The 26,783-nt window shown below is 37.1% G+C and overlaps 1 protein-coding gene across 1 annotated transcript; it reads left to right on the top strand.

Annotated features, from left to right (window-relative positions):
- Positions 1-176: 176 nt before the first annotated feature.
- On the top strand, positions 177-24,867 carry MINDY4B (MINDY family member 4B). Its single transcript, XM_026701139.2, has 12 exons — positions 177-290; positions 524-551; positions 6,235-6,408; positions 7,904-8,023; positions 9,472-9,566; positions 13,662-13,827; positions 15,036-15,101; positions 16,781-16,851; positions 19,296-19,368; positions 19,669-19,842; positions 21,208-21,388; positions 22,849-24,867. Exons 1-12 carry the CDS (start codon positions 178-180, stop codon positions 22,989-22,991), a joined length of 1,404 nt encoding a protein of 467 aa, XP_026556924.2. The 5' UTR covers position 177; the 3' UTR covers positions 22,992-24,867.
- The last annotated feature ends 1,916 nt before the right edge of the window (positions 24,868-26,783 follow it).

Raw genomic sequence — 26,783 nt, 5'->3', positions numbered from 1 at the left:
CAATGCAACAGTATTAAGTTTACAGTAAGTGTAATGAGGATACAGAAAAGGGGGCAAGGTTGTTGGGTACAAACCGAAGTTCAAACCTTTTCTGATAGGTAATCATATAAAAGTATTTTTATGTCTCAGGAAGCTTATTGCTAATGGTGAAAATACATAATTTTGTGTAGCAAACAGATGGACAAGGAAGCATCTAGAGATGTGCGCAGCTCAGTCCAAATGGAGCTGGAAGAGATATCCAGCAAAATAGCAGATCTAGACAAGTGGAGAAAGATTTTCAACGTTCATGGGTAAGGCTTTCTTCTCTAAAAATTAAACTACTTTTAAGGTCAAGGTTTTATAGAAATAAGACCCACATAATTTATGAAGACTTTTATTGTAAATGTGTTTAGGACTGGAATGTTCCCTATATACTGTACTAAGAGGTAAAGTGGTTTGATACAGAATGGTAATCTTTATGATTATGTATGCATAAGCTATTCGTTGGCTAGATGGTTATTTTCAACTGTGTTTTTCTCCATAGGTTGGAAATCAGTCACAGAACCTTTCAGGTAAGTGTCCTCCAAACTTTTCCAGTATGATGATCAGGTTGATCTTTTGATCTTACATAAAATTGAGTGTATCAGTAGATTAATCTTGCTATCAACAACTACTCATAAAAATAGCTTGTGAACCTAAGGGAGATGATGAGAGTTTTCAATAAATCAAAGAAACTATTTACACTCAAAAATGTTTTCACACAGAGATGTTTCTCAATTTCTGTAACTTTAAAGGCATTTTAGAAACCTTTGCATATTTAGATATCTTATGGATTACTACTAGTACATTTTAAGAAAAAAAATCTAATCCAGTTTTTCTGTATCAATTTCTAAAGCATTCTTAAAGTAAACTAGACATTTGGTTTTCTAAAAATATAGATATGTTTAGATAACTACACAATTCTGTCTTTCCCTTCCATTGAATCAACACATTTATGGTTCTAGTTTACAAATAAGACAGCATCTTATTCTATAATATTTGTGGTCTAAGATAAAAAGTAAGCAATGCCCAGTCTATAATCAACAACACAGCAAAGAAAAATCCATATGGACATTTTGCATTAAAAATGAAGGGAATCTCATTTTGAGAGGTTTTGATTAAAATTGTATGCATAATTGCTGATAAGAAGATCAGAAGCCACACACACAAACATAATATACATATTTGTGTTTTCTGATTTTTTATTATTTTCTCTATCTTTGCCTCTTCCTCTCTTTTCTTTTTCACATTTATTTTCACATTTGCATTTAATTTCCTCTTTCCTGTTTCACATTTACTTTACTGTATTTTTCTTTGAATGTAATTCTTATTATGTGATAAAATCTTTTAATAAAATTATTTTTTAAAAACAACACAGCAGAAAAGTAACTGTCATCATTAAAATCAACTTGAAAGTGAAGAAGTGAGTTTAATTATGAGTGGAGAGACTAAGTTGTATTTCAGAAAGTATGACTTGGTCATTTAGGTTATGCATATGCGTGAAAGTGGGAAATCATAGCTGGTGTGGTTTATATTTCAGTCCTATTGATCGTAAAAAAAAGGAAGAATTGGGTGTCTTTTGGGGGGGAAAGTGTAGCACTCTGAATAAATGTGATAAGGAAGAAATTATTTTGTTACACAATAGAAGTGGATGGGAGAGAAAAAAAATCAGAACTTGATGACTGATAAATATCTGCTTTGTTGTCTGATGTTTTGAAATCTTGGTTTAAGTGTAGATCTGTTTATGTAAACAAATGAGAAGATTGATGACAAGTTTTGAATATGGGTCAGAATTTTGGTACTGGCAGGAAAGCATCTTGGGGAAATGATATGAAAGAAAGGGAAAGACTCTAAAATAAAAACAAAATGATTGAAGAGAAAGTATGAGGCTTGTATGAGTAGAAAACAGATGAACTGGGTATAAAGAAGGCGGATATGAAAGCTGCTTGAAAAGATGTGAAAAGAATTCTATTATAGAGTTTACAGAAGTGTGTGCAGTCAGGAAGACAAATAGGCATAACTGAAATTTAGCAGCAGGATGCTCATGATTGACACATGCCTTTGGAAGGAACACACTCAACAAAAAAGGTGTTTGTGCTCTACGGGGGGGGAGAGATGGATAGAGAGATAAGGAGGGAGGGAAAGAGAGATGATAGATAGATAGATAGATAGATAGATAGATAGATAGATAGATAGATAGATAGATGTTGGATAGATGATGAATAAGTAGATAGATAGATAGATAGATAGATAGATAGATAGATAGATAGATAGATAGATAGATAGTTGATAGATGGTAAACAGACAGACAGAAACAGACAGACAGACAGACAGATAGATTTGGGTGAGATTAAAAGAAGAGAGAGAAAAAAGTAATGCCATTATTAAAGACCCCTCTGGACAAGCAAAAAAATGTAGATGAAGTGCATCCAATGCACTTCTTTCAAAGTGGCATACAATAGTGATAATGAGATACATTATCCAAAATGCTGAAGACAAATAAGCCCTTCCTTCTACAGGAAATGGAAGGAGGGGCTTATAACCAAAGATATACTAGGTAGTGTCCATAATATGTAGGAATTTTGTTGAAAAGGCAAATTCCAGAATGAGCTGAGGCCTGTGAAAGATATAGAAAACAACAGAGTAATTTCTGACTAAGTTAGAAACAAATGGACAGCCAGAGACTATAGTTCTATTGTGAGGAGAAAGTATGAATTAGTAATAGGTAATAATCAGAAAATAGAATTTCTTAACTTCTATTTTGTGCCTGTCTTCTGTCTGAAGAAAAATAGAGCACTAGCTTTATTTTCATTCTGCATTGGATGAAGGAGAAAACTGCAGCTTAGGATACACAAGGAGAGGGCAAGAAACAACATAGCTGACTTAAATGAAAGAAATAATGAAGATGATCTTGGAATACTTTTAACTCTTATAGCGTTTGAGAACTTCCAGACAGCTTATACAAACCCCAGATGAACAAACATAGGAAAAAAGAAGATCTGAGAAAATAGAAATCTATCCGCATATTTGGATGTGGCTGGACAGGCAAGAGCTAGTAAAGGTTTAGCTTCAAATTAATCTTGCTGGATTTACTTTCAGTAGCATTACCACTTTAGTAGATCAGAAAACCATATGTGTATTATACCTGGACTTCAGCCAAACCTTCAGCTGAGTTGCTCATGCTATGCTCCTTAATACACTGGTAAAGGATGGCTAGATGATACTGCTGTTGATGGACTGGTAATTGTCTAAGATATTGTACCCAAGCATTCTTGTTAATAGTTCCATTTCAGCTAGGAGGGAGATATCAAATAGAGTGTCATAGACTGTGTAATGGATTCTAAGCTATTCAGTATCTTCATCAATGACTGAAATGAGGGCGTTTGTGCAGATAGTACAAAACTGCTGCAGCTGGATAATACTTTAACAGGAAGAGGTTTTTTTTTTAAAAAAAAGTCTAGATATTTGAGTTGTGGGCTGAAATGAATAGCATGGAATTCAAAAAAAACTGTAAAATTCTTCATCTCGGAAGGAAAAATGAAAGGCAGAAATATGTTAATAATAAATGTTCCAGAATTTATGTATTTATTAAATGTATTGACCGTCCATCTTATTACCTACATGGTGATTCTATAGAATGCAGGAGACCCACGTTGGCAATAGTGCATGTGAAAAGTATCTGGTGTCCTTATCAACCACAAGTTAAACCTTAGTTTGCAGTGTATTGCAGCTGCCAAAAGACAAGTACTCCTTTGGGGTGCATTAACAAAAACATTGGTCCTGATCATAGTAACTATTCACTCTAATTTCACCACGTCAGACCCTATTTCAAATTAATGTCAATTTCTGGGCATGATAGTTCAAAAAGGATAATGACGAATTAGATAGCAGCAACAAAAGCACTTAGACTTATATACCACTTCACACTGCTTTACAATCCTCTCTAAGTGATTTACAGAGTCAGCATATTGCCCCCAACAATCTGGGATTTTATCAACCTCAGAAGGATAGAAGGCTGAGTCAAACTTGAGCCGGTCAGGATTGAACTGAAAAACTGCTGGCAAATGGCAGTGAGCAGAAGTAGCCTGCAGTACTACATTCTAAACACTAAGCCACCATGACTCATGAATAGTGCTATTACTTTGTGTGTTTGTAAAGACAGGATCCATCCAGTGGTGGGATTCCAATTTTTTTACTGCCGGTTCTTTGGGCATGACTTGGTGGGTGTGGCAGGGGAAGGATACTGTAAAATCTCCAGTCAGAGGTGGTATTTGCTGGTTCTCCAAATCACTCAAACTTTCCGCTGCCAGTTCTCCAGTCAGAACCTGCTGAATACCACCCCTGGATCCATCCCTTTTGTTGGAAGAATGACATTATTGTTTCTTTATATAAAAAGTGGGGGGGGCGTGGTAATAAGAAGTAATAGAAAAACTATACATGGATTACTTTATTAAATATTCTTGGTCAGAAATTTTGCAGAATTCTGACTTAGTAAGTATAAGTAGTGACCAATAACAAAAGTTGGGTGAACAGTGCAGATTTACACCTAAAAGGAGGTCATAGACCAGTTTTAGTTCTTCAGCAGTTCAGTGAGAAATGTATGAATATTGTATATTTGTTGATTTAGAAAAACATGAAAAACTGAATAGCTTGAATTATGGAAATTTTTGCATGAATTAAACATTGGTTGATGAATGCAATAGGGTAATGTTTTTGAGAGTAAAACAGAATGCCTAGCAAATGGTTTTGAGCAGAATATAATTTATTATGTTACCTTGATTGTTTAATGTATTTATAGATAAATGTATTGGGACTCTATAAATGAATTATAATTCCTTAACCTATAATAACATTAAACAAACAAGTCTAATATGTTATAATGTTACAGTTGTGTTCCTGGGGACATGAATGCATGTGTACTTTGAATACAGATGATGCCATTTTGCTGGTAAAAAATTCAAATGATTTGCAAACGTTAAATGAATTGTATGATGCAATGAGGAATATGGATCTAAAACATATATCAAAACCCATGATAGTTGTTGTTTCTGGGCTTTGTATAATGTAGCTTTCTCTGAAAAGAAATAATATGATGGATATGTATGAGTATACTATATGTATAAATACACATTTCTGCACATATTAATCACTTAGAGATATCTTCAAATTTGATAGATGGACTCCTTATATGAGATCAGGATAAGTGCATGTTTTTTTAAAAAAAATCCACTAACAATATTTTGAGTCAGCCAATGTTTATGCAAGTGAACAAATATTAACAAAATGGATCTATAAACCATGCATATGGCTGTTTTAGAATAAACAGCAAAATTGAGGTCTACTTAATTCAATAATGCACCTATTACTCTTTATCCTTATAAATATATAAATATACTGCATATGACTCATAATCAGCCTTCACCGAAAATCAAATTTAAAAAAAAACTATTTAAAATAACTATTAATTTATGTGGAGACAGGATAATCTTTTAAAAAAAACTGTATAAAGAACTTATCTCTATTTCCAGGATTACTCTGACATTTATTTCTAAATAAGATCATTGTTCTTGAGTAATTTAGAATATTGTACTAAGTCAGTTCTCCTTTTTAAATGCCACCAGTCACTTGATAACTTGTGACATCTTTCATTCTATCCATTAGCTATGGATAGCAGACTAAAACTAAGCCAGCTCAAACGATGGGTAGGTTCTAAGCTGAGTTATATAGAAATATTGCAGGATGAAGTAAGCAGGAATCAAATAAGACAAGTAAGACAAATATTTATCTTTTCTTTCTTAATACAGAAAGTAAAACTGACATGTATGCTTGGGAATTCCAGAAGTTGGTTATTTTTAATTAGTTAAGTTTGCTGTAGACTATAATACATGAATCAGAATATAAATGAAACAATGTATGTAGCTCAGGAGTAATTGTGAATGTTCATTCTGAGCCTCCTAACTCCAAATATTTCAATGGAATTTGTTTCTAAGGAAATTTGCTTAAGCTAACAAAGTGCCCACATTATTATTGTACCGATTGTACTTTCTGCAAAGTTAATATTGTTTGCCTTTAAATTACTGTCATTTTTCTTAAAGATGTGCATCTGAAAGAATTAAATTTTCAACCAATGATTGAAATTAATACCAAAACCTTGTTATTACCTTACAGTTAAAATGTTCTCGTGTTTTTGTTTGTTCCTTTCTTCATCTTTTTCAGAAATACCAAGACTGTAAATCTGATAATGATAAAGAAGATGCTTCTGGAACATGTCAAAATATAAACCCTTCAGAACAGGGGAGATTTCCATTTAATACGCTATATTCAATTCCCAAAGCTGTAATCATTTCATCAGATCTAGGAGGGCATCCTGTCTCCCTGGAAATGGCTCTGGTAAGCAGATCTTATCAATTAAGCATGAGCTGAAACTTAATCTTGCCAGAATTAAGGAAACATAGAATTCGTATCCAGCCACGCTGTTAGGAGGAAGACTGCAGTATACTGCTGTTAGTAGGATTAAAATAGATGTTTATAGGGAATGATCACTTAAAATGCACAAACCTGATACCTCACTAGGCATACAGCATCATAGACATTAGAACCAGATATCACAACAAAAGATGATGTGTCACATCTGAAATTACAGGAGTTATTTTGGTGTAGAAGGGCTTTCTCTTTTTGGCACCCTCTACTACTAACTAGCATATAAACCAAGATTAATGAAATACAACTCTTTTGTTTGCCTAACAAGGTATGCTCAAACAATCAAACCATATTATGATTTAATATGATAGCCTGGTTTGCATAAAATGCTAAAACATAGTCAACTTCTATATTATAATCTAATTTAACCTAGACTAGCAAATCAAATGAACCTACAGTATTGTGGTCTCCATGATTTCACATTCCCTAGTTCCAGTGCTATTACCTGTTTGTTCCTGTTGGCTACCACAATTTCTGTTTGAAATTGTACATCCAGCACTTCTTAAACGGGCATAACTGCCTCTGTTTATTTTGTTGCTGTAGTGTTGGAGACAGGCTGACAAAATTATATTTAATTATCTGCCTTGGAAGGGATCAGTTTAAAGGTGTTTCTGTCAGCTTTGCAAGCCATATTAGCCTCAGAAGCTTCCATGCTGCTACATTCCAGTGTATGGGAATTTGGGAGGGAGGAATTTCATAGAGTGTAGGTAATTAGTCAAAACAACATTCGTATTCTCAGTCAAGGACATGTCGTCCTGCACCTGGGAAGGAAGGTCTCCAGTTGGGACAGATGGTCATATGATGGATGCAGTGGAATGGGATTTTGAAAGTTCAATTACCAAGGAAAAACCCGGAACTCTCGGATTTGGGTTTTCCCAGATGTGCCAATATGACAACTCTAATAAAATGTAACTTTGAGCAAATGCTCATCTCGGAGTTTATTAGAGTTTGTTAGTTGGAATGCTCTACAGCCAGGACTAACTTGGAGGGTTATTGCCATCCTTATTTGGCTGTCTGGGACTTAAGATGTTTAACCAACCCCCAATTTTCATTGCCAAAGATTACATAACAAAAGGTTGCAAGGATGGGGCATGCCATGCAATTCCTGTGTTTTGGCATGGTTGCTTAGAAGGACTAATATAAAATAGAGGAAATATTCTTTACTCTATGACATTTTAAAAATGGTTTTATTAATTGCTTTGTGAGCTAGTGATTTTACTTCACTTTTTTCTTCTATCTCTATATAGTTTGGCTCCAGGGATTTTTTTTAAACTTGGCTCTCTTTTTATTATGTCTTATAATGATTGTATATATGAGATTTTTAATATAACTACATCACCAAAAGATCTTTGACTGTTGGCCGACTTAACAGTGTATTAAATGAATCTATTTTTCCCATTCAAAGGAATTGCGAAGGATGTTATTTGGAAACACATTTCAAGTCTTCAACTATGAATGGAAAATATCATATTTCAGGTTTCACCCCCCTTTTACTGATTTGGCCTATGCCTTAGAGATTGATAAGGTAATGTCTGCCCAACTTTTCTTTTAATTCATAGGTATTTTATCAGGATCTCCCTTATTTACTGGAAGGTCCAACCAAAGCCACTATCCATCTACTGATACTGTCTATCTGTCTTTTCTTTTCTGGAATAATAAAAATAAAAATGGATTGCAAGCAATCGTGGTAAAGGAAGATTTATATTTTTAGACCAGCATTCTGTAATAGATACTTGCACAAAGTCTAGTACATATGGAGAATGTAAATTAGTAACAAGCTTTCTTAACTGATTATGTGATTTTTAAGTATTTTGCATTTTCTAGAGAGATAATTGGTAAATCTATCCTATATAGGTTCAAAAGTTTCCAGCTGACTCTAGCAACTTAGTGCATTGTCTGTTGGCAATTTTCATTTTTCAAACTCAAAACATATTCACAATAATGTAAGTCAGTTTGTTGTGTTGTTTAAGATGCTGGCCTAGAAACCAAGAGACTGAATTCTAGTCCTATGCTAGGCATGAAAGCTGGCTGGGTGACCTTGGACCAGTTACTTTCTCTCAGCCTATTGAGCTTGTTATTTTAGGGAAAATAAGAGGATAAAAGACTATTTGCACTTTGAGATATTTATCAAGTATAATAAAGGATAAAAAAATTAAATAATACTAATACTAATAGCACTAACAATAACAATAACAACAACAATAATAACAATAACAACAACAACAACAATAATAATAATAATAATAATAATAATAATAATAATAATAATAATAATATTCAGAGTATTGCAGCTTAAATTCAGCACCAGAAAAGTAAACACAGATGACTGAGGCTTCGTTTAACTTCTTTATAAATACAAAGTAAATTTTACAATACCAGTTGTAGATTTCTCCAATAGGGAGCAAACTCAAATAGAAGCAGACATGTTACAGGTTCACAGCAGAGCTCTAATTTCCAGCAAGCAAGTTAGTTTCTCTTTCACTTTAGATCTGAGCACAGAACAGAGATAAACCATGCCCAGATTCTCTCTTTAAATTTCAGCCCTCAATTCAGCTCTCATTGGCTGACCTTGTTACTAAGCTCTATTCCAGTTCATGAATATACTCTGACACGAGCAATAATTAAATGTGTATGCCACTCAATTTATACAGTCATGTAAATCTGGAAAACACTAAATATACTCCATTTATGATATTGTACTTCCTGGGTCTGGCCAGATCTATGCTTTCCAAGACTTCAGGTTGATATCTTCTTCCTGCCTAAGCAGACAGCAGGGAGTTAATAGATTTTTGTTTAATTTCATGACATGGAAAAATGTTTGCCCACTATTGTTCTCAATAAAGCATGGGGGTGTATGTATGCTGCTCAAAGCTCAGTCTCCTGTAAGCATTGGATAAGGTCCCAAATACATTGAATTTGTATCATAGTGTAAGCAAATCACAGAGCAATTCACTCTTGATCTTGTTTTTTTAGGGTGGAGCCCCAGCAATCCAGATGGCAGTTCAGGTTCACATCATGAAACACTTTTTGTTTGTACAAAACAAAGAAGCAAATATCTCCCTTCAAAGGTAAGGAAATGTATACATCTGGGATGGGGGGAAATTTTATTAATTAATTTCTAGATGGAGCAGGAAGAACATAGTACAGGTAGTCCTCAACGTACAATCACAGTTAGGCCTAAAATTTAAAATTAAGCGACAGCTATTAGGTGAGTTTCGCCCCATTTTACAACCTTTCTTGCCACATTTGTTAAGCAAATTGTTAAATTGCTAACACCATTGTGAAGTGAATCTAGCTTCTCCACTGATTTTGCTTGTTGCAAAAACTGATCATGTGACCCCAGGACACTGCGACCATCATAAATATGAGTCAGTTACCAAGAATTTGAATTTCAATCACATGACCATGGAGATTCTGCAGTGGTCACAATTGTGAAAAAAGGTGGTAAGTCACTTTTTTTCAGTGCGATTGTAGTTTTGAATGGTCACTAAACAAAGTGTTGTAAGTTAAGGACTGCCTGTAGTAGCATTTGCCAATCATGACTTAGAGCAGATTGAAAGCTTCAGTTGGCCTTGTTGAAGTTAGGAGGTTCCCCGTTAGGAGAATGAGCGCATACAGGGAGACGTATTTGAGAGAAGTGTTTGAATAATACACACACAGTACACAGATACACTGTACAGTAAATGTAGGTTTTTACTTCCAGAAAGGTTTTAGCAAAGTCCCAAATAAGCAATCCAAAGTCATTCACAAGTAAATCAGTCAATTTTCAATCCAGGGATAATCCAGTAACAAAGTCCAGTGTCAAAAAACAGTTCAGTATCAGACTTACATTAAATCCAGGAATATCAGTCAATTAGGAAAAATGGAGGAACGGCAATACTTTCCAACAGAAGGAAACAGAGATTCACTCTCTTCTGAAATTAAGACTAAAACTAAAACAACCCAGGTTTCTGGCTCCATCTTATGGCCATTTGAGAAACCACACCTAATTACAGTTTTGCATTTTCTTAAAGATATAGTTTTAAAATATTTATCCTGGTTTATATATTTCTAACCCAAATAGCTGTTAGGTGACTTATATTCCTAACAGGCCTTTGAGGGGTCTGCCATGGATTTCAGTCCCCATAGTCACAGGTAATATCTAAATCTGGTTTTATTTCATTTACTCTTGAATTAAATTAAAATTAAAATGTAATTATATTTCTCTCCAGTCATTCATTTATTTCAAAGAATGTGGAGGCCTTGATGACCACACCCAAGGCTTAATGGGATCCCTTGTGGCTCTAAAACTTCAGGATTTGTAGCTATTTTCATGTGAAGGGCACTGAGCTTCTTATCTCCCACTCTTCTCCCACAAGTCCAGAGAAGCAATGTAACCGCCTTCAACGTTCCTTTAATTAACCATATTAGTGGTGGGATTCAATTTTTTTTACTAACAATTCTGTGGGTGTGGCTTGGTGGGCATGGCAGGGGAAGGATATTGTAAAATTTCCATTCCCACCCCACTCCTGGTGGAAGGTTACTGCAAAATCCCATTCCCTCCCCACCCCACTAACCTGCTTTCCAGCTCTGTTCTCTTGTACAGGGCAACAAAAGAAGACCCAGTCAACCAGCTGGGATTCAGGAGGCAGAGAATAGATGGGGGCAGGGCCAGTCAGAGGTGGTATTTGCCAGTTCTCCAAACTAGTCAAAATTTCCATTACTGTTCTCCAGAACTGGTCATAACCTTGTGAATACCACCTCTAAATTATATGTAACTTCGTTTTTCAGATAGCACTCAGTCCTAAATTTGATGAGTGGATTTGCAACAGAACTCCCAAGTAGCATCATTCCAGCATCTATTCAATTCATATACATGTTCATTTGCTGCCATATCTCTGTCCAGTGGAGAGGCATTAAAGGGCAATTTCCACTGTGAGTTATGAATAGACAGGAGCTTTATAATTTGCATTAGGAAAACAATACAGAGAGTATAACACAGAAAAATAATTTAAGTAGTAATAAGCGGTGGGACTTAGTGGGATGAATCTTTATGCACCCAGCAGGGAAGCTTAATCATAGCTAGCACTCCCTGTCCATTACACTGAGCCATCTAAGTTACAACTCATTTCAACAACATCATACATAGTTGAAATGATTCTTCCCACCTTCTTCCACAAATGCCCGCAGCAACAGCCATCCCCCTACAAAAATCTCAAGGAAATGGTCCCCCTCACTCCATTCTGTATCACTCCAAGCTCCAATCTGCTTCTCATCCTCCCAGTATCAAACCTCAAGTTTCCTCCAGCCTATTCTCTTAGCAGTTTCTTCACAAATGAAATCTGCCAGCCATTCTCTCTGTCTCTGTGCATTATCTGGCCTGCTAGGTCACCTCCAAGCTGCCTCCTCTCTGTTTCCAGAAAGAGGAATCCCAGCTGTCAAAATGCTGTATATTTTCATTTATTATCTATCTACCTATCTCTATCTATCTATCTATCTATCTATCTATCTATCTATCTATCTATCTATCTATCTATCTATCACATTTATATGCTGTCCATCTTGCCTAGATGTGACTCTAGGTGGCTTACAATCAATAAAAACAACACTGAAACATTAAAATAAATATTAAGACAAAAACTGACTTAAAATGGTCAAAGATGGGAAGGGAGCAAGATGCACATTTGGAGGAAATGGGGTCTTATCTTAGTCCACTAACCATTTCCAGAATATCATGTTCCCATTGGGGCCCCAAGCCAGTTGATAGAGCCAGATTTTCAATCCCATTTGGAAGGCCAGAAGGGCGGATGCAAATCTCACTTTGGGAGGGCATGGTTCCAGAAGGTAGAAGCCACAGCAGAAACGTTTCTGCTCCTGGATCCTGGCAGCCAGAATTCCTTGACCATTGAGATCTGCTGGCGCAAGGTCCTCAGATAATCTGAATGCATATGAATCTGCACAGGGGTTGCTGGGCAACATTCTGCAAATGCAGGAAGGGTGGAGAAATCATCGTGTTCTGTTGCTCTTATCATCATCAGCTCTCACTCACATTGGTTGGGTTCACCCCGATTTCCTCCTTTTAGTTCTTGCTTATTCTCGAGTAGTATTTTTCTCCCCACTGATGTTGATCCTTGGTCACTTCAGGCTGCCTCTGTCTAGGTTAACTTCTTCTTTTAGCTAACCATCCCTCTAGGCTAGTGTTTCTCAGTCTTGACAATATTACATATTGGACTTCAACTTCGGAAGTTTCCCAGCCAGCATGTTGATAGGAGAATTGTGGGAACTGAAGTTCACATATCTTAAGTTGCTATGGTTGGGAAAACTGCTCTAGGCTAAACTTCTGCTTATCAACTTTATCCTTTCTTTGTCTATTTGTGTCTCTGCTTATATTCATAGCTTGTTATCTCCTTTTTTTGTCTCTGAGGTCCATTTCTGGCCACTTTGTACTCTTGGGGAAAAATCCCTTTCTTCAAGACGTGTTTCATTTCTGATTTTCTTACCAACCCCAAGCTCTCTAAGAATAGCCACTTTTTCATTTTGCTTAATTTCTTTTCACCTTAGCATCTCCAAAGACCTTATTTCCCCTACTTTTGACTTCCTCTGCTAAATATGTGAAAGTAGATGCCCAGCATTCAACTCCTCACTTCTCAATATTATTGCAATCAACAGGGTTGCACCTCATTTACTGGGCTTACTTGCATTTAACATTAATCCTGGTAAGTTTCATCACCCAGTTTAAGAAAACAAGGTTTGAATCTACCTTGTTGAGCATAGACCAGGGGTGTCAAACTCACATTGTCATGGCAGCGTCACGTGACATATCAGGATTTTTTTCCCCTTCGCTAAACTCAGTGTGGGCGTGGCCAGTGTATGATGCATCCGGCCCACAGGCCAGAAATTTGACAATCCTGGCATAAACTATAGTTTCTTACTCCATGATATATGACATATCAGCAGTTAATAAAAGGAACCATTTTGGAAACCTTTTCTCAGCCACTTTGGAAAAGCCATGGTGAGGGACCAAGCCTTGCATATTTTATTCTAACATCATGCTAAATCATGGTTTTGTTTTGTTTGTTTTTACACGTCCAATGCCTTTTGAAAATAAAAATCAAAGAAATGGTTCAGAACCTACTGATTTACTTTCATGGTTCCCTATGACCTCTTTCTGCTTGGCTTTCCAGTATATCTGAAATAAGCCTCAAAGAACAAGAAAAAATTCTTGCAACAGCACTAGCTGATATTCTGTGGACAGCAGGCGAAAGTCAGAGAGCAACTATCTGCCTTATCACAGATGATACTTATTTTACTGCAAATATAGACTATGAAGTGGATCACTTTACTGAACAAGTAAGATAAATTATTTTAAAGATCTGTAAGAGAAAAATGTTTTAGTTGAGTTTAGACCCAACATAAGAAAAACTCAAAGGTACACAAGCTAAAATAAATACTTAGAATGAATGCCATCCATTTAAAGCCGGAATTTTAAGAATTTGAGTAAAAGTACAGGTGGCCCTTGACTTATTATCATTTGTTTAGCAACCATACAAACTTAAAATGGCACTGAAAAAGGTGATGTACCATTGGCCATTTCACTTATGACTGTTGCAGCATGCCCACAATTGCATGATCAAAATTTGGGCACTTGGCAACCAGCGTGTATTTACAATGGTTGCAACATCCCATTTGCAATCTTTGCAGCCAATTTCCAACAAGCAAAGTCAATAGAGAAACCTGAATTCACTTAATAACCACATGATTCATTTAACAACTGCAGTAATTTGCTTAACACTATGGCAAAAATGTCCTCACTTAATAACTACTTTACTCAGTAATAGAAATTCTTGTCCCAAATGGGCTATATATATGTAGTCCAAACATATATACATACACTTATACATGTGTATGTATGTATGTATGTATATGTATATATACACACCTATATACATACATACTACATGTTAAGAACTATCTAAAATATTGACAGGTTATTTGGGGAAGATTTAGAGTGCAGTACTGCAGGCTACTTCTGCTGACTGCCAGCTGCCTGAAGTTCAACAGTTCGACTCTCACCAGACTCAAGGTTGACTCAGCCTTCCATCCTTCTGGGAAGGGTAAAATAAGGACCCAAATTGTTGGGGGCAATATGCTGACTCTGTAAACCACTTAGAGAGCACTATAAGTGGTATATAAGCACTATAAGTGGTATATACGACTAAGTGCTATTGCTATTACTACATGATAAAATAGGAAACCATATGTGGATGCAAATATTCAAACAGCCCATTAGATGCCAGGAAAGAGTTAACTTTTATGTATTACTTTGCCACTCTTTAGGGGACATGCACATTTTTCTAACCCAGTAAAATCTGGCAGATTTTACTAAGGTGAACACTAGGATATGCGACATACATAAGTCAAATCAGCATAAACAATGCTTGTCTGTGATAATGCTGAATGAGGTAATTACTATATCTCACAATGTTTTTCAATATTTTGTTCTTACTGGAATCCAACCAATTTATGGGTATACTGTAGTTCTTAATATTTCTTTGCAGGTTCAACTGTTTGACTTTTTTGAGAAAGAAACAATGCTGCAGTTTATCTTGGATCACATACACTGCGTAAGTAAAAGGTGTACAATTCATTTACAAAATTGAATCTGTTCCAATCAGTGCTGTGTATTTTTCTCTTAAACAATTACTATCTGTTTACTAGAGTTTATTCTTAAATCATCATACACAGGATTGCTGTCTGGTTCATATGCAGAAGTGTTAATTAATTCAATTTTATTCTTATTCAGCTGCTAAACTTTTCATACATTTTGAATAATCATATTTTCCTTTGTATGAAGAAGTTTTCTTCATCTTGTCATCCAAAATCTGGCTGTTTATCCAGCTCTTGGGTTAGAGGGTATAGTGGCTCCTGTCTACTTGATCAGGGGTTGCCAACCTTTTGGACCTCAGGGACCACCAAACTCATAATTTTAAGTCCCGCAGATCGCTAATATAAATTTTGACTGATGGTGGCTTGCTGACATTGGTGGGAGAGAGAGAGAGAGAGAGAGAGAGAGAAAGAGGGAGGGAGAGGGAGAGGGAGAGGGAGAGGAGAGGAGGAGGGAGGGAGGGAGGGAGAGAGAGAGAGAGAGAGAGAGAGAGATTTTCTCTTTCTCTCTCCCCCCCACAAACACAGGTCCCTCACACACACACATACACAACAAGGCAGCCACATTCCTAATCTGCTTTTCAGCTCCGTTTTCAGGGGGAGAGAGGGAAGAGAGAATGAGAGAGAGAGAGAGAGAGAGAGAGAGAGAGAGAGAGATGGTATTCTGTGATCCCAAATAAAGAACAATAAATTGGTAGGAAAACGAAGTGGGGGATTTTCCTGCAGTCTGTCTGCAGAGATCCTGGAAAAAAATTTTTTAAAAAGTCTGCAGGAAAATTCCTCACCCCGCTTTCCTACTGATCAATTGTTCTTTATTTGGGATTGCAGGATACCGTTTTCAGCTCCATTTTGGGGTGGGGGGAGAGACTTTTGGCTTCATGCAAGGAAAGCAGCAGAAGCAGCAGAAGTCTTTCTTTCTCTCCCCCAAACTCAGCCCACAATGAGTCTTTGCTGGTGTAGCCTCTTGGAGCAGGATGCCTTGCAGGGTCCCAAAGACTAATTTCTGGTGGAGTTTGGGGGAGAGAAAGACTTTTGCTGCTTTCCTTTTATGCAGCCAAAAACAGAAAAAGAAAGAAGCAAAAAGAAGCAGCCTGATGGCTATACGAGGCACATGGGGTGAGTGGGGCAAGTTCCCCCTCCACCTTTTTCCCCCTCCCCTCACTACCCCGTGTTGTTCGCAATGCAAGTGACGCAAACCTTGTGTTCCTGTGGACCATGTGGGTGGTGCAGCCTTGTGTTTCTGCGCAGCCTGGATTAATTGCTTTGGGGGATGCCCTGGGGATGACATTTCTCTGTGGACCACCAAAATTTTCTCACAGACCACTGGTGGGCGACCACTGTACTTGATTGTTCTTCTAGCATTTGGGTTCTTTTAATTGCATTTTAAAATTATTGTTTTCTGTGTACAACCCAGAGCAATTGTAGAATTGGTCAGCCATATAAATTTTTAAATAAATAAATCTGTGCTGGTGAAGAATTTTACAAGTTGTAATCCCAATATATCTGGAAAATACCAGGTTAGGAAAGGCTGATTTTGGATAATATTTTAATTAAAAACAAGAAACAACACCTAATTACAATTGTCAGAAAAGTTGGGCAAATGTTAAAATCATTGTTTTTTTTAATCTATTTTAATCAGCTGAAGTCTGAGGGAAGTCATGGAGTGATCTTATTTCTATATAGTTTACTTTTCTCCAGGACATTTGAAAGGTAAAATGCTTTCTTCCCCTTTTTTAAATACTTAGATTTAAATTAAGCAATTATTTACCAATCAACGTGTATACCTTAAGATTCTGCAAATGTTACTTATATTCATTAATAAAGAAAGTTTTAGAAAATAAGTTGGTCCATATATTATCAAATGTAAGAAGAAATTACATGAAATGATGCAAAATTAATTGGCCATTTTGCAAAGTTATCATGTTTTGGTCAAAAAGATTGCTAGGACGCCATGGGCTAAGTTGAGTTGCTCAGAAGACATTAGCAATATTATTTTATTTAGGCGTATTGAAGCAAGCCCTACCCACTTCCCCAAATGTCTTTTGTGAAATAGCTGGTCTCTTTCCTACCCGCTGTAGCCTCTCAAAATGGTTCTTGCCATCCTACCCTATTTTTGTGTTTTGTTAGGCAGGTAAGCACATTTCTTTTTTTAAAAAAAAATGCATTCATTGGACTAACATGCTTATTTTCTAAGGTTGCCTGTCAGGCTTAGAGACATATTCTGGTAAACAAAAGTTAAACTGGAGGTTGCCACTTTCAGCATTCCAGCATTTCTTTTTTTATTATTAAAAATGCCATAATTAAACTAAAGGGTAGCAGTGAGATATCTGCAGGCACATTAGTGCTCAGGCATATCTGCCTGTTATGGTTAGCCAGCAGCAGGTGCAGATGGCTAAGGAGAGCGATGACTTTGATGAGAGGCCAGGACCATCAGGGGGTGGACTGCTGCCTTCAGAGATTGTGGGGGCTGGCAGCAGTGACGAGGAGGTTCCTGAGGAGCCTGTGCCAAGTGCACGTGCACGAAGGATTGCTTGGAGGAAAGAACAATTACAGAAGCACAAGCGATTCAGGAGTAAGGCTGCAAGGTAATGGCCCCTCCCTCAAGAGGATAAAAGCCAGGTTTGGAAAAGTGTTCTTTGCAGACAGCAAAAAAGCTCTAAAACTCAACTGGTGGACATCTTAGTTCATGTTTGGAGAATTTTGTAAATTAGTTCTTATCTCTAGGTTTTTGGCAGCCTTGACAAACAACTTGGCAAGGCACTTTCTTGTCGGAGCTAATTAGTGGAAAGCAGCCTTCAGAACAGAATTCGTTATTAAACCTTAAAAGGTGGGGGCTGCTGCCTTTTTCTGTGTTTGCTCTTTGGGAACCTGGTTGGGTCAGAACACTGCCTAGGGTTGTACAATGATTCAACTTCATAGAAGGGAATATTTGAACTAATAAAGGAGAATATTTGTAGCTCCGTTTTGACATAAGGAGTCCTTGGTGCTTTCTGAGCTTGCTTGTTTTTTTGCAGGTGTTTCGTTACCCAAACTAGGTAAGATCATCAGTGCTAGTCCCTGGTAGGGATACAATTGGACAGAGGGATATGCCAGATTTGTGTTATTTAGGAGCATCCCTAGAAGCATAATCACTAGCACTGATGATATTACCTGGTTTTGATAATGAAACTTCTGCAAGAAAACAAGCAAGCCCAGGGAGCACCAAGGACCCCAGAATACTTGCAGCTCAGTACTGAACTATGGAGTCCTTGCTGCTTTCTGAGCTTGCAAACGTTTTCTTGCATACATTTCATTACCCAGTCACGTACCCAATACCAATTGGCTAATGGAATGTCTGCAAGGAAACAACCAGGCTCAGACAGCATCAAGGACTCCACTTCAGTTCCACAGAGAATCTTTTCAATATAGGTGGTTATAAACATAGCCCTTGTTTGCAAACAGTCCCATTTTTTTTCCTTTGGGAAAAATAACCTTTGATGTATGGAATCGCTGAATGTTTTTTCCGCTGGTTGCAATGTCACAATAAAAACAACAGAATTATAACTACATACTGTGCAAATTGCAAAGCCAGAACCAAAGTAGGAAAGAAAAAGAGGATCAAGAGAGGCAGGTGATTTTACAGAAAGGCTCTTCAAAAACAACCTTTCAGTTAAATGATCCTTAATTTTCCAGTGTCGTGTTTGTTATATCTTTGCTTATTATTTCCATACCCTGCCTCTCTCTTCAAAGGGAGGTTTATTTGATTCTCTTCCTTCCTATTTTATCCATTCCATAACTCTGCTATATAAATTAAACTTGACTGTTATATAAAGAAAAAGGCTGGGCATGATCTTAATAATATAAAATGAAATGAAATGTGCTGTGTGATAACAAATAACCTATTCGCACACAATAACTTTCAAGACTGGATCTGGTCTCCCAGATAGGTCTGATGCTTTAGTTAATATCATACTGATTAATATCATACCGATTAATATCGTACTGCAATGATGTTATCCTTGTGGTGTACATTGTTTATTCTCCATCCTATAAGCTTTGCCATAGGATTGCTGAAACAGGATTTTGTGTAGATGGCAAACTATAAATGAAGTGAAGTGAATTAAGAGTTAAGTGAAACCAATTCTGTAGCATCTTCTTTGTGTTTGGCTGAACAGGCTTCAGAAAGATCTGGACTTCACCACAACTCACTTGTTACAATGTAGACAAGGAGACATTAGCTGCAGACAAGTAAGTCTCCAATTGTGAAATGTATAGTCTTTGACTACTTTTCATAAATATATAAAAATGAAAAAATAATATTCCACTATACTTTAATGTTTCCAGTTACTGGGCAGGGTTGGATTTCAGGGTTTATAGTCAAGACAAAAGACTTCCTGATGTTTTCCCAACAGCTACAGCTGGCAAGGTGGTTTGCCTAGCAGACCCCAGGCAAATGAGCAGCAACTTACTGGGCTTTTGTCTTTATAGTCAGATATCCTGATTCTTTATACTCCTTGGAAGCGTAATGTTGGTCCTTTCTCCCTTTAGGCAATTCTGAATCTCATTTTAACGGGCAGGGCAAGTCCACATGTATTCAATGGATGCCAAAAGCTTGACACTGAAGGCAGTGTGGAAAAAGTACTGCATGGAATTCTCTCCCGCAGTGATGTTGGCTACTTACGATGGAGCAAGGAAGAAGCAGAACAGTACAGATCTCTACAGGTGTGGTGGGGGGAAAGCATTCAGGTGATAAGTATTTGATGGTGTTTTGCTCCCTTGATCAGCCAGTCCAGTCCCCATAAGAAAATAGCTTTGAGACATCATGAGCCAGCAAGGGTGAGAACAATAAGAAACAACAGGCAGCATATAGAAGAATATAAAAAACGTCTTTCTTGGTGAAATAAAAGATTGCTCTTGTTTAGCATTTGTTCTAACAGGGGCCAAGCAGGGGTTAACAAGAAGCTCATAAGGAGATGTAAGTCCTGTATAACCCTTTCTCCCAATAACCAATAGTTATACTGGACATTATATGTGCAAGCAAGATTTTCAGCTTCTGAGTGGAGACATTTGCATGCAGTCTACACCAGGCCTCCCATGGTCTTTCCACCCCTCTGAGGCACCCTGCATGCCTTATTCTACTGCCTCTCCACTCATGGGGTGAAAATCCTGAATAGCTTTCAGCTCCCTCTCATCTCTGGAGGCTGGCTGAAAGAGCTCCCTGACAAAAAACAAGCTAGCACAGGGCTGAAATCCTTCAACAGAAGGTTCTTTTGCTCTGAGGGCTGGCTGAAAGTGCTCCTTGCCAAAATCCAAGCAGACTCAGAGCTGAAATCCTTCAGCAAGGAGCTTTCTAAGTCAGAGACAAAAAGGATTCCTTTCGGCAGGCAGCTGGTTTCCCCATTGTCTTGCTGGGGATGCTGGCAGAGAAATCTACAAATGGCAATCACATGATCACGAGGCACTTGCCAACCAGATGTAAGTGTGAACAGTAAGTGTGATGTAAGTGTAAACTGTGATCATGTGACCATAAGTTGAGGGCACATCCTCTCTTTATCTGGAGAGGTTCCAAGTAACCAGTCTTCTCACCTGTTCATTGGTCTTTGCTGCAGTCATTCGCTCCACTTTAGCAGATCTGTCTTAAGTTTGTCATAATTCTCCAGAAGTCATATTTCATGTATTTGTATAAATCTCTGTTTAATATTTGCTACAACTCATGGAAGATAATGTTATAATTCATGTGTTTTTCTTTTTCATCATTCAGCTTCACTGGATAATTCAGGCCATTTCTTGGACTGCCGTAACTTTGACAGTCCACTTGACAGCATTTTAGAAGAATTAAAGATCTTAGGGAATGATAGCTTACTATCCCAGACATGGCTAATTAGACAACCCTCAGAAGAATCCAGAATTGTTCCCAGGGTGATTGAAATAAAGAACTATCACCACTTTTCACAGACAACGAATCTCATTTTGCTTTTATGCCAGTTTAACCTTTTTAGAGTGAAGTGTTTGCATTTTAAATTTAGAAAAAAGCATGCAAATGCATTTTATTTCACTTGATGCATAACTACAATTTTTATACTACAGGTTGGAAGCATGTTGAAGACACCAAAATTGCCAATTTGGCTGTGCAACCTAAATGAAACATACAGCATTCTCTTCAGCTTAAACAGGTTGTTATTGTCTGATTGGAAAATGGAACACCTCTTTGATTTATATTTTTATAAAGGCAAGCCCTCCCAAAAGAAAACTCTTCATCTAACAATAGGTAGGCGTTTATATTTGTTACAGAAGTATTAAAGGAAGATGCTTATTTCTTTTTCTTTTTCCCACAAGTAATGTTTAAATCTATTTTCCTGTTTTTTCTGATCATTGTAAATCAAATTTTAAAAGCGATATTGATTTAAAGCCCCTTCTAATTGTTAACTGTAAAGTGATGAACCCCAGATTAAAAAGTATTTCTAAAAATTCTTAGAAAATCACCCAAACTATAAACAAATTTTTTAAAAAATCTAGCACCTCCCTCCCTCTTAAAAGATCCTGAGAATGAACTTGAAAAAAATACAGTTTCTGGGAAAAATCCAAAAGCATTGCCAGTAAAGGTAAGGAAAATTGTTTCAAGCCATATAATCCATTAAAAGACCAGAACTTATTCTTCACCTAAAGATCATATATATCATAAAACTGCTCTCTATTGTATACAAGAAGTGACGTGTTGAAGTGCTGTAATAAAAAAGTGAAGGTTTGAGAATCATAGTATGGAATACTATGTTAGAATGGGAAGCTACTCTGCAAGAAGGACCTTTTTAAATGAAATGGGACAATTCACTGTAACCAAATTGCCATAGCCAATTCACCATGGAACAATTTGCCATGACCAATTCACCACAGGACAATTCAACAGTTGGATTTAATTGTTTAAAATAATTACAAACAAGTACTTTATTTTTTGTCATTCACATTTCATTTAGTCCCTCTTTTTTTTAAATGATTCTATTCTACAATTTCTTCAATATTAGTGTAACTCTTGTTCCACAGCTAATTGTCCCGTGATAAGTTAGCCTTGGCAAGTTGGTAGCGGTGAGTTGACCATGGTGAGTTCACCATGGCAAGTTGACCATGGGGAATAGTCCTAGATCCCTTTTTAAATATTTGGAAGGTCTCCATTCAGTGGATAAATAGATGGATAAATAGGTGAATGTGTGAAGAAATTGAAACTATCTAATTATGTAGAATGATAAATGCAATTGCATTTTCATATTTCAAAATATTCTGTGATTCATAGAGTTGGAAGAGATCATTTAGGCTATTGAGTCCAACACTCTGATCAGTGCAATAATCCAAATATATCCCATGAAGAGAACCCAGTATATCTTTGGATAATTGGTTTCACTGCTGGGAATGTTATCTTTCTAACATTTAACTGATATCTACCTTCCTATGTCTTCTATTTCGTGTACTCTGGAAGTATACAGAACTGTATTAACTATAGGCAATGGTCCTAATCTGAAACGTAGCTCTGTGAACATAGGGCTCAATCATTTTCTTTTGTATCGTTTCTTTCGCAAAAGTTACATTTTGTGAGCTTTATTCAGAGAAACATTTCAAAAAGTCCCTGAGACTTATATGCATTTCTAATTTCAATATATGCTGAATTAATGCTAAATTGAACTCAAGGTCTGTTTTGCATGAAACAGAGTACATACATGTTTGCTGTTCTCTTCTCAGATACACATTCTCATCACTGGGAAGAAAACCATTGTGTGGATGACAGGGATCCCAACAAAAGAGTGCCATCTCTGGAAATGGCCATTCGAACTAAATGGGAAGGAGCCACCATCAGCTGGAATGGGACAACTCCTTTCTTCTGATCCAAGTGACTGGAGGAGATAATCTTCTTTAAAGGTGCTGCCCACATGAAGCAAGACAGCATATTGCTAATTTAAAAAGTGGCTACTGCTAATTATGGGGAGGGGGGGATTAGCATCTTGCATAATTCACTCAATTGCTGATCAAGATACAATGGATTGTAGCAAGATGAGTATTTGTCTGTACAATTAAAACCTAACATAAAAAGCTTTGAAAATAAATAAAACAATAACCATAAAATGTTCAGTACATTGGACATATAATTTATTCTTATGAATCAGAAAGAACAAGAGTATGCAAAGCTCAGAAGCAATGAATCTACAAACTCCTTTGATGTACAGCCTGCATGTCCCTGCTATTTGCTTTTCTTCTTCCTTTCTCACTCATATTAAACAACAAAATCTGTGATGGCAGAGAGAACAAGGGTATTTAACTGAGAATATTCTCACAGTCTTCTGAAATAATCCAGAAGATGGCGCTCAGAACTACAAATGAACCTTTCAAGTCAATGACATTCATTGCAGTATCAGTGTTTAATCTCCTCAATCCACAGAAAGGAAGAAGTACCAGTGTTGTTTGTGAAACTTTCACAACAATGGAAAAGTAAATTGAGCTCCCAGTTGTGGAGTTCTTTAAAAATGCTCTGTACCAACCAACATATTACAAATGTATGCAACCTGGAAAATTCTAATTTACCTTGAAGTATGAACTTTGTGCACCAACTAATCATGACCCACCCAAAAGCATTTGTGAACAAATATTGTGCCATGTTGTATCACAAGTTAGTACTGTGGTAGTAACAGTCTTGCTAGTAGGTTTCTGATAAAAAGTTAGGTAATACGCCATCCCCAAAATACCTTTTGTCACTCTAGTGTCCTCAAGATGTGTTAGATTTTAAATCTCAGAATCCTTCATCTACAGAGAACATGTAGATTATGGTTTGTTTGAAAAGACAACCAACACATCTGGAAGAGACCAATTTGGGGAAAGCTACAATTTTTTTTAGCACATCTACAATTCTCTCAATAAATGAATGAGCATTCAAAATTGATGGATTCTCGACCCTTCTGTTTTCTCCAACTCAATGTTTTCCATCCTACCAACATTTTTACATTTAAAACCAATAGTAGGTTTTTATGTAGTTCATAGACCTTATATGCAATATTTTTCTTAGGGCAATAGAAACATTGAAATCATATCTATTTTCCCATCAAAAATGCAACATAACACCGGGGGAAGGTTCCTCTTAAATTATCTTTGCATAATGAAGACTTTTGGAAACTCAAAAGCTTTAACTTTTAGCTTAAAGCTTTTAGCTAAAGCTTTTGAGTTTCCAGAAGTCTTTATTATGCAAACTTAGTTTGAACAAAAGAAAAAAAAACCTCTGCATCATTTTGCATTTTGGAAAGAAAAATAGAGATCCTCCAGACAGGCAAATGGTATAGTTATCAGATGCAGAGTAGTATTCAACGTTTTCTGGAAATAAAAGTGAGATGTGTCTAAATTTCACATCTTAATTCCTCCTTTAAATAGCAACCTGTTTCCAGTCATTGGGGAAAACAAGAGAAATCAGCTCAGCAATCTTCCCATTTAACAAGGATTGAAAATACCTTTTATCTGACAATTGTTCTCTACACAGCTGACTAATTCAGTGTATATTTGTTTCCCCAAAATAATTCAGATGCCTTGGCATCACGTCCTCATCCATGTTGGGATATAAAAGTGTGCTGTTACTGTTGGACTGCACTATACTTGTGTAGGTCTGACAACATTTTGGATATTTTGAATGTTGGCTTATTATTTGCTCCCAAATTTTATCAGAGTTGATGTGTTATATGATATCCTATAGACATATAAACAATATAACTGAACAAATAAGCCCAAGTCTCGTTCTTGTTTCATGTTATTACTTTAAAAAGCATCCAGCATGGGATGGACCTCTTCACTTCAGAAACTGCTTGCTTCACTTTTAGTTGCAATAACTGCAGCCAAATGTTTTTTGTAATTGGCAGTTAATCTCTCTTTACTAGGTAGAAATTTCAGCTCACTCCCCCCTTGGCAACTGCTTCAACGTAGTACTGTTTGAGAATGGATGTCCTTGTTTCAGGTCTTTTTTTAATACCTTTCTACAGTTTTGTGTTTAGATCGGGCCAATCTAAAACATTTAATGTACTCTTCTCCAGTCTTTTGCAGACTTGTTTGTGTGTTGCAGATCTTATTGCATGACCCATTTTCATGACTCGCATTTCAGCCTTCAACACCTGATGAGCCGGTATTACAATATTCTGCTGTAGAACTCTCAGATACAAAGCAAAATTCATATTGCGAGTATTTTATCCACTTTTATTGTACAGAACTATCCTGGGAAAAATCCAGAGAACCACTAGATCAGGCTTGTCCAACCCGTGGCCCACGGGCCGCATGCGGCCCAGGTCGCCTCGTAATGCGGCCCAGTGCCCACCCCAACCTTTGTGCCAGAGCCAGCGAGGAGGAGGAGGAGAGGCAGGCGCGAGGCGGGGTGAGGCGAGTGCCAGGCCAAGCAGCAACAGAAAAGGCGGGTGCCATCAGAGGCCACCTCCTGCTGTTGCTGCCGCCGCTTCTGCTCCTGCCGCCGCTGCTGCCCCCCGCTGCCAATTCTGCCCCCGCCGCCGCCGCCCCCGCCACCACTTCTGGCCCCGCTGCCACTTCTGCCCCTGCCACTGCTGCCCCCGCCACTGCTTCTGGCCCTGCCGCCACTTCTGCCCCCGCCGCCGCCACTTCTGCCCCCGCCGCCGCCGCTTCTTCCCCTGCCGCTGCCATGGCTTCTTCCCCCACTGCCCCCGCCACCGCTGCTGCTTCTGCCTTCCAGTCCTGCTTCATCCAGCTGGGCCATTTGCAGGAGAGGTTTGCGTGAGGCGGGTGAGCTTTCTCCCCTCCACCCGCAAAATTTGCCCAGAAAATAAACCGTGATTTAAAAAAACGTGATAAAAAAACTGTGATAAAAAATAAATAATTTTTAATAAATAATTAATAATAAATAATAAAAACATCTCACTAACTTCATTTCCAAATAAATTTAATATGTTAACTATGTTTTCTATGGTTTTTTTGGATGATCAGGTATCGTTACTGTTATTTTATTTTATGTGCGGCCCAAACCAAATTTTCTTTTTTTTTTTCATATAAATTTTATTGAATTTACAATTAAAAAAATAACATAACAACATTACATAAGAAACAGAGAGAGAAAAAGAAGAAAGAAAGAAGAGAAAGAGAGAGAAAAAAAGAAAAAAAAAACGCCGGGTCTTGCGACAAAAAGGAGAAGAAGAAGTATAAAAGAGAGAAAAACAAAAACAAAAAAACAAAGAGACGGAAGAAAAAGAAAATACGTTAAAACCAGACAAATATTCTTTTTGACAGTCTACAAGATCCAATTCTCCTACCTTACTTTAAATATACACATCTTATCGCTTATTTATGGATATTTATGCTTATTTATGCTCATTAAACAGTTTATCTCTGATATAACCAATTATACCATGCATTCCAATTATTATCAAATGCTGAAGACTCTTTATTTTTAAGAGCTATGGTTAAATTGTCCATTTCTGCGCAGTCACATATTTTCTGAATGACCAATTGATCTGTAGGTAAACGGGATGATTTCCAGCACTGGGCAAATGCTAATCTGGCCGCAGTTAGAATATGAATTATTATGTATTTCGTCTTTTTAGGAAAATGTTTATCAGAGATCCCTAGTAGGAAGAACTCTGGTTTGTATTCAATTTGATCTTTGGTTATCTCCTCCAGCCATT

The sequence above is a fragment of the Pseudonaja textilis genome, chromosome 4 (assembly GCF_049901715.1).
Source record: "Pseudonaja textilis isolate UNSWEBS1 chromosome 4, rPseTex1.2, whole genome shotgun sequence".
Lineage (NCBI taxonomy): Eukaryota > Metazoa > Chordata > Lepidosauria > Squamata > Elapidae > Pseudonaja > Pseudonaja textilis.
Note: the sequence above shows the minus strand (reverse complement) of the source record. Positions and strands in the feature narration are given on the sequence as shown.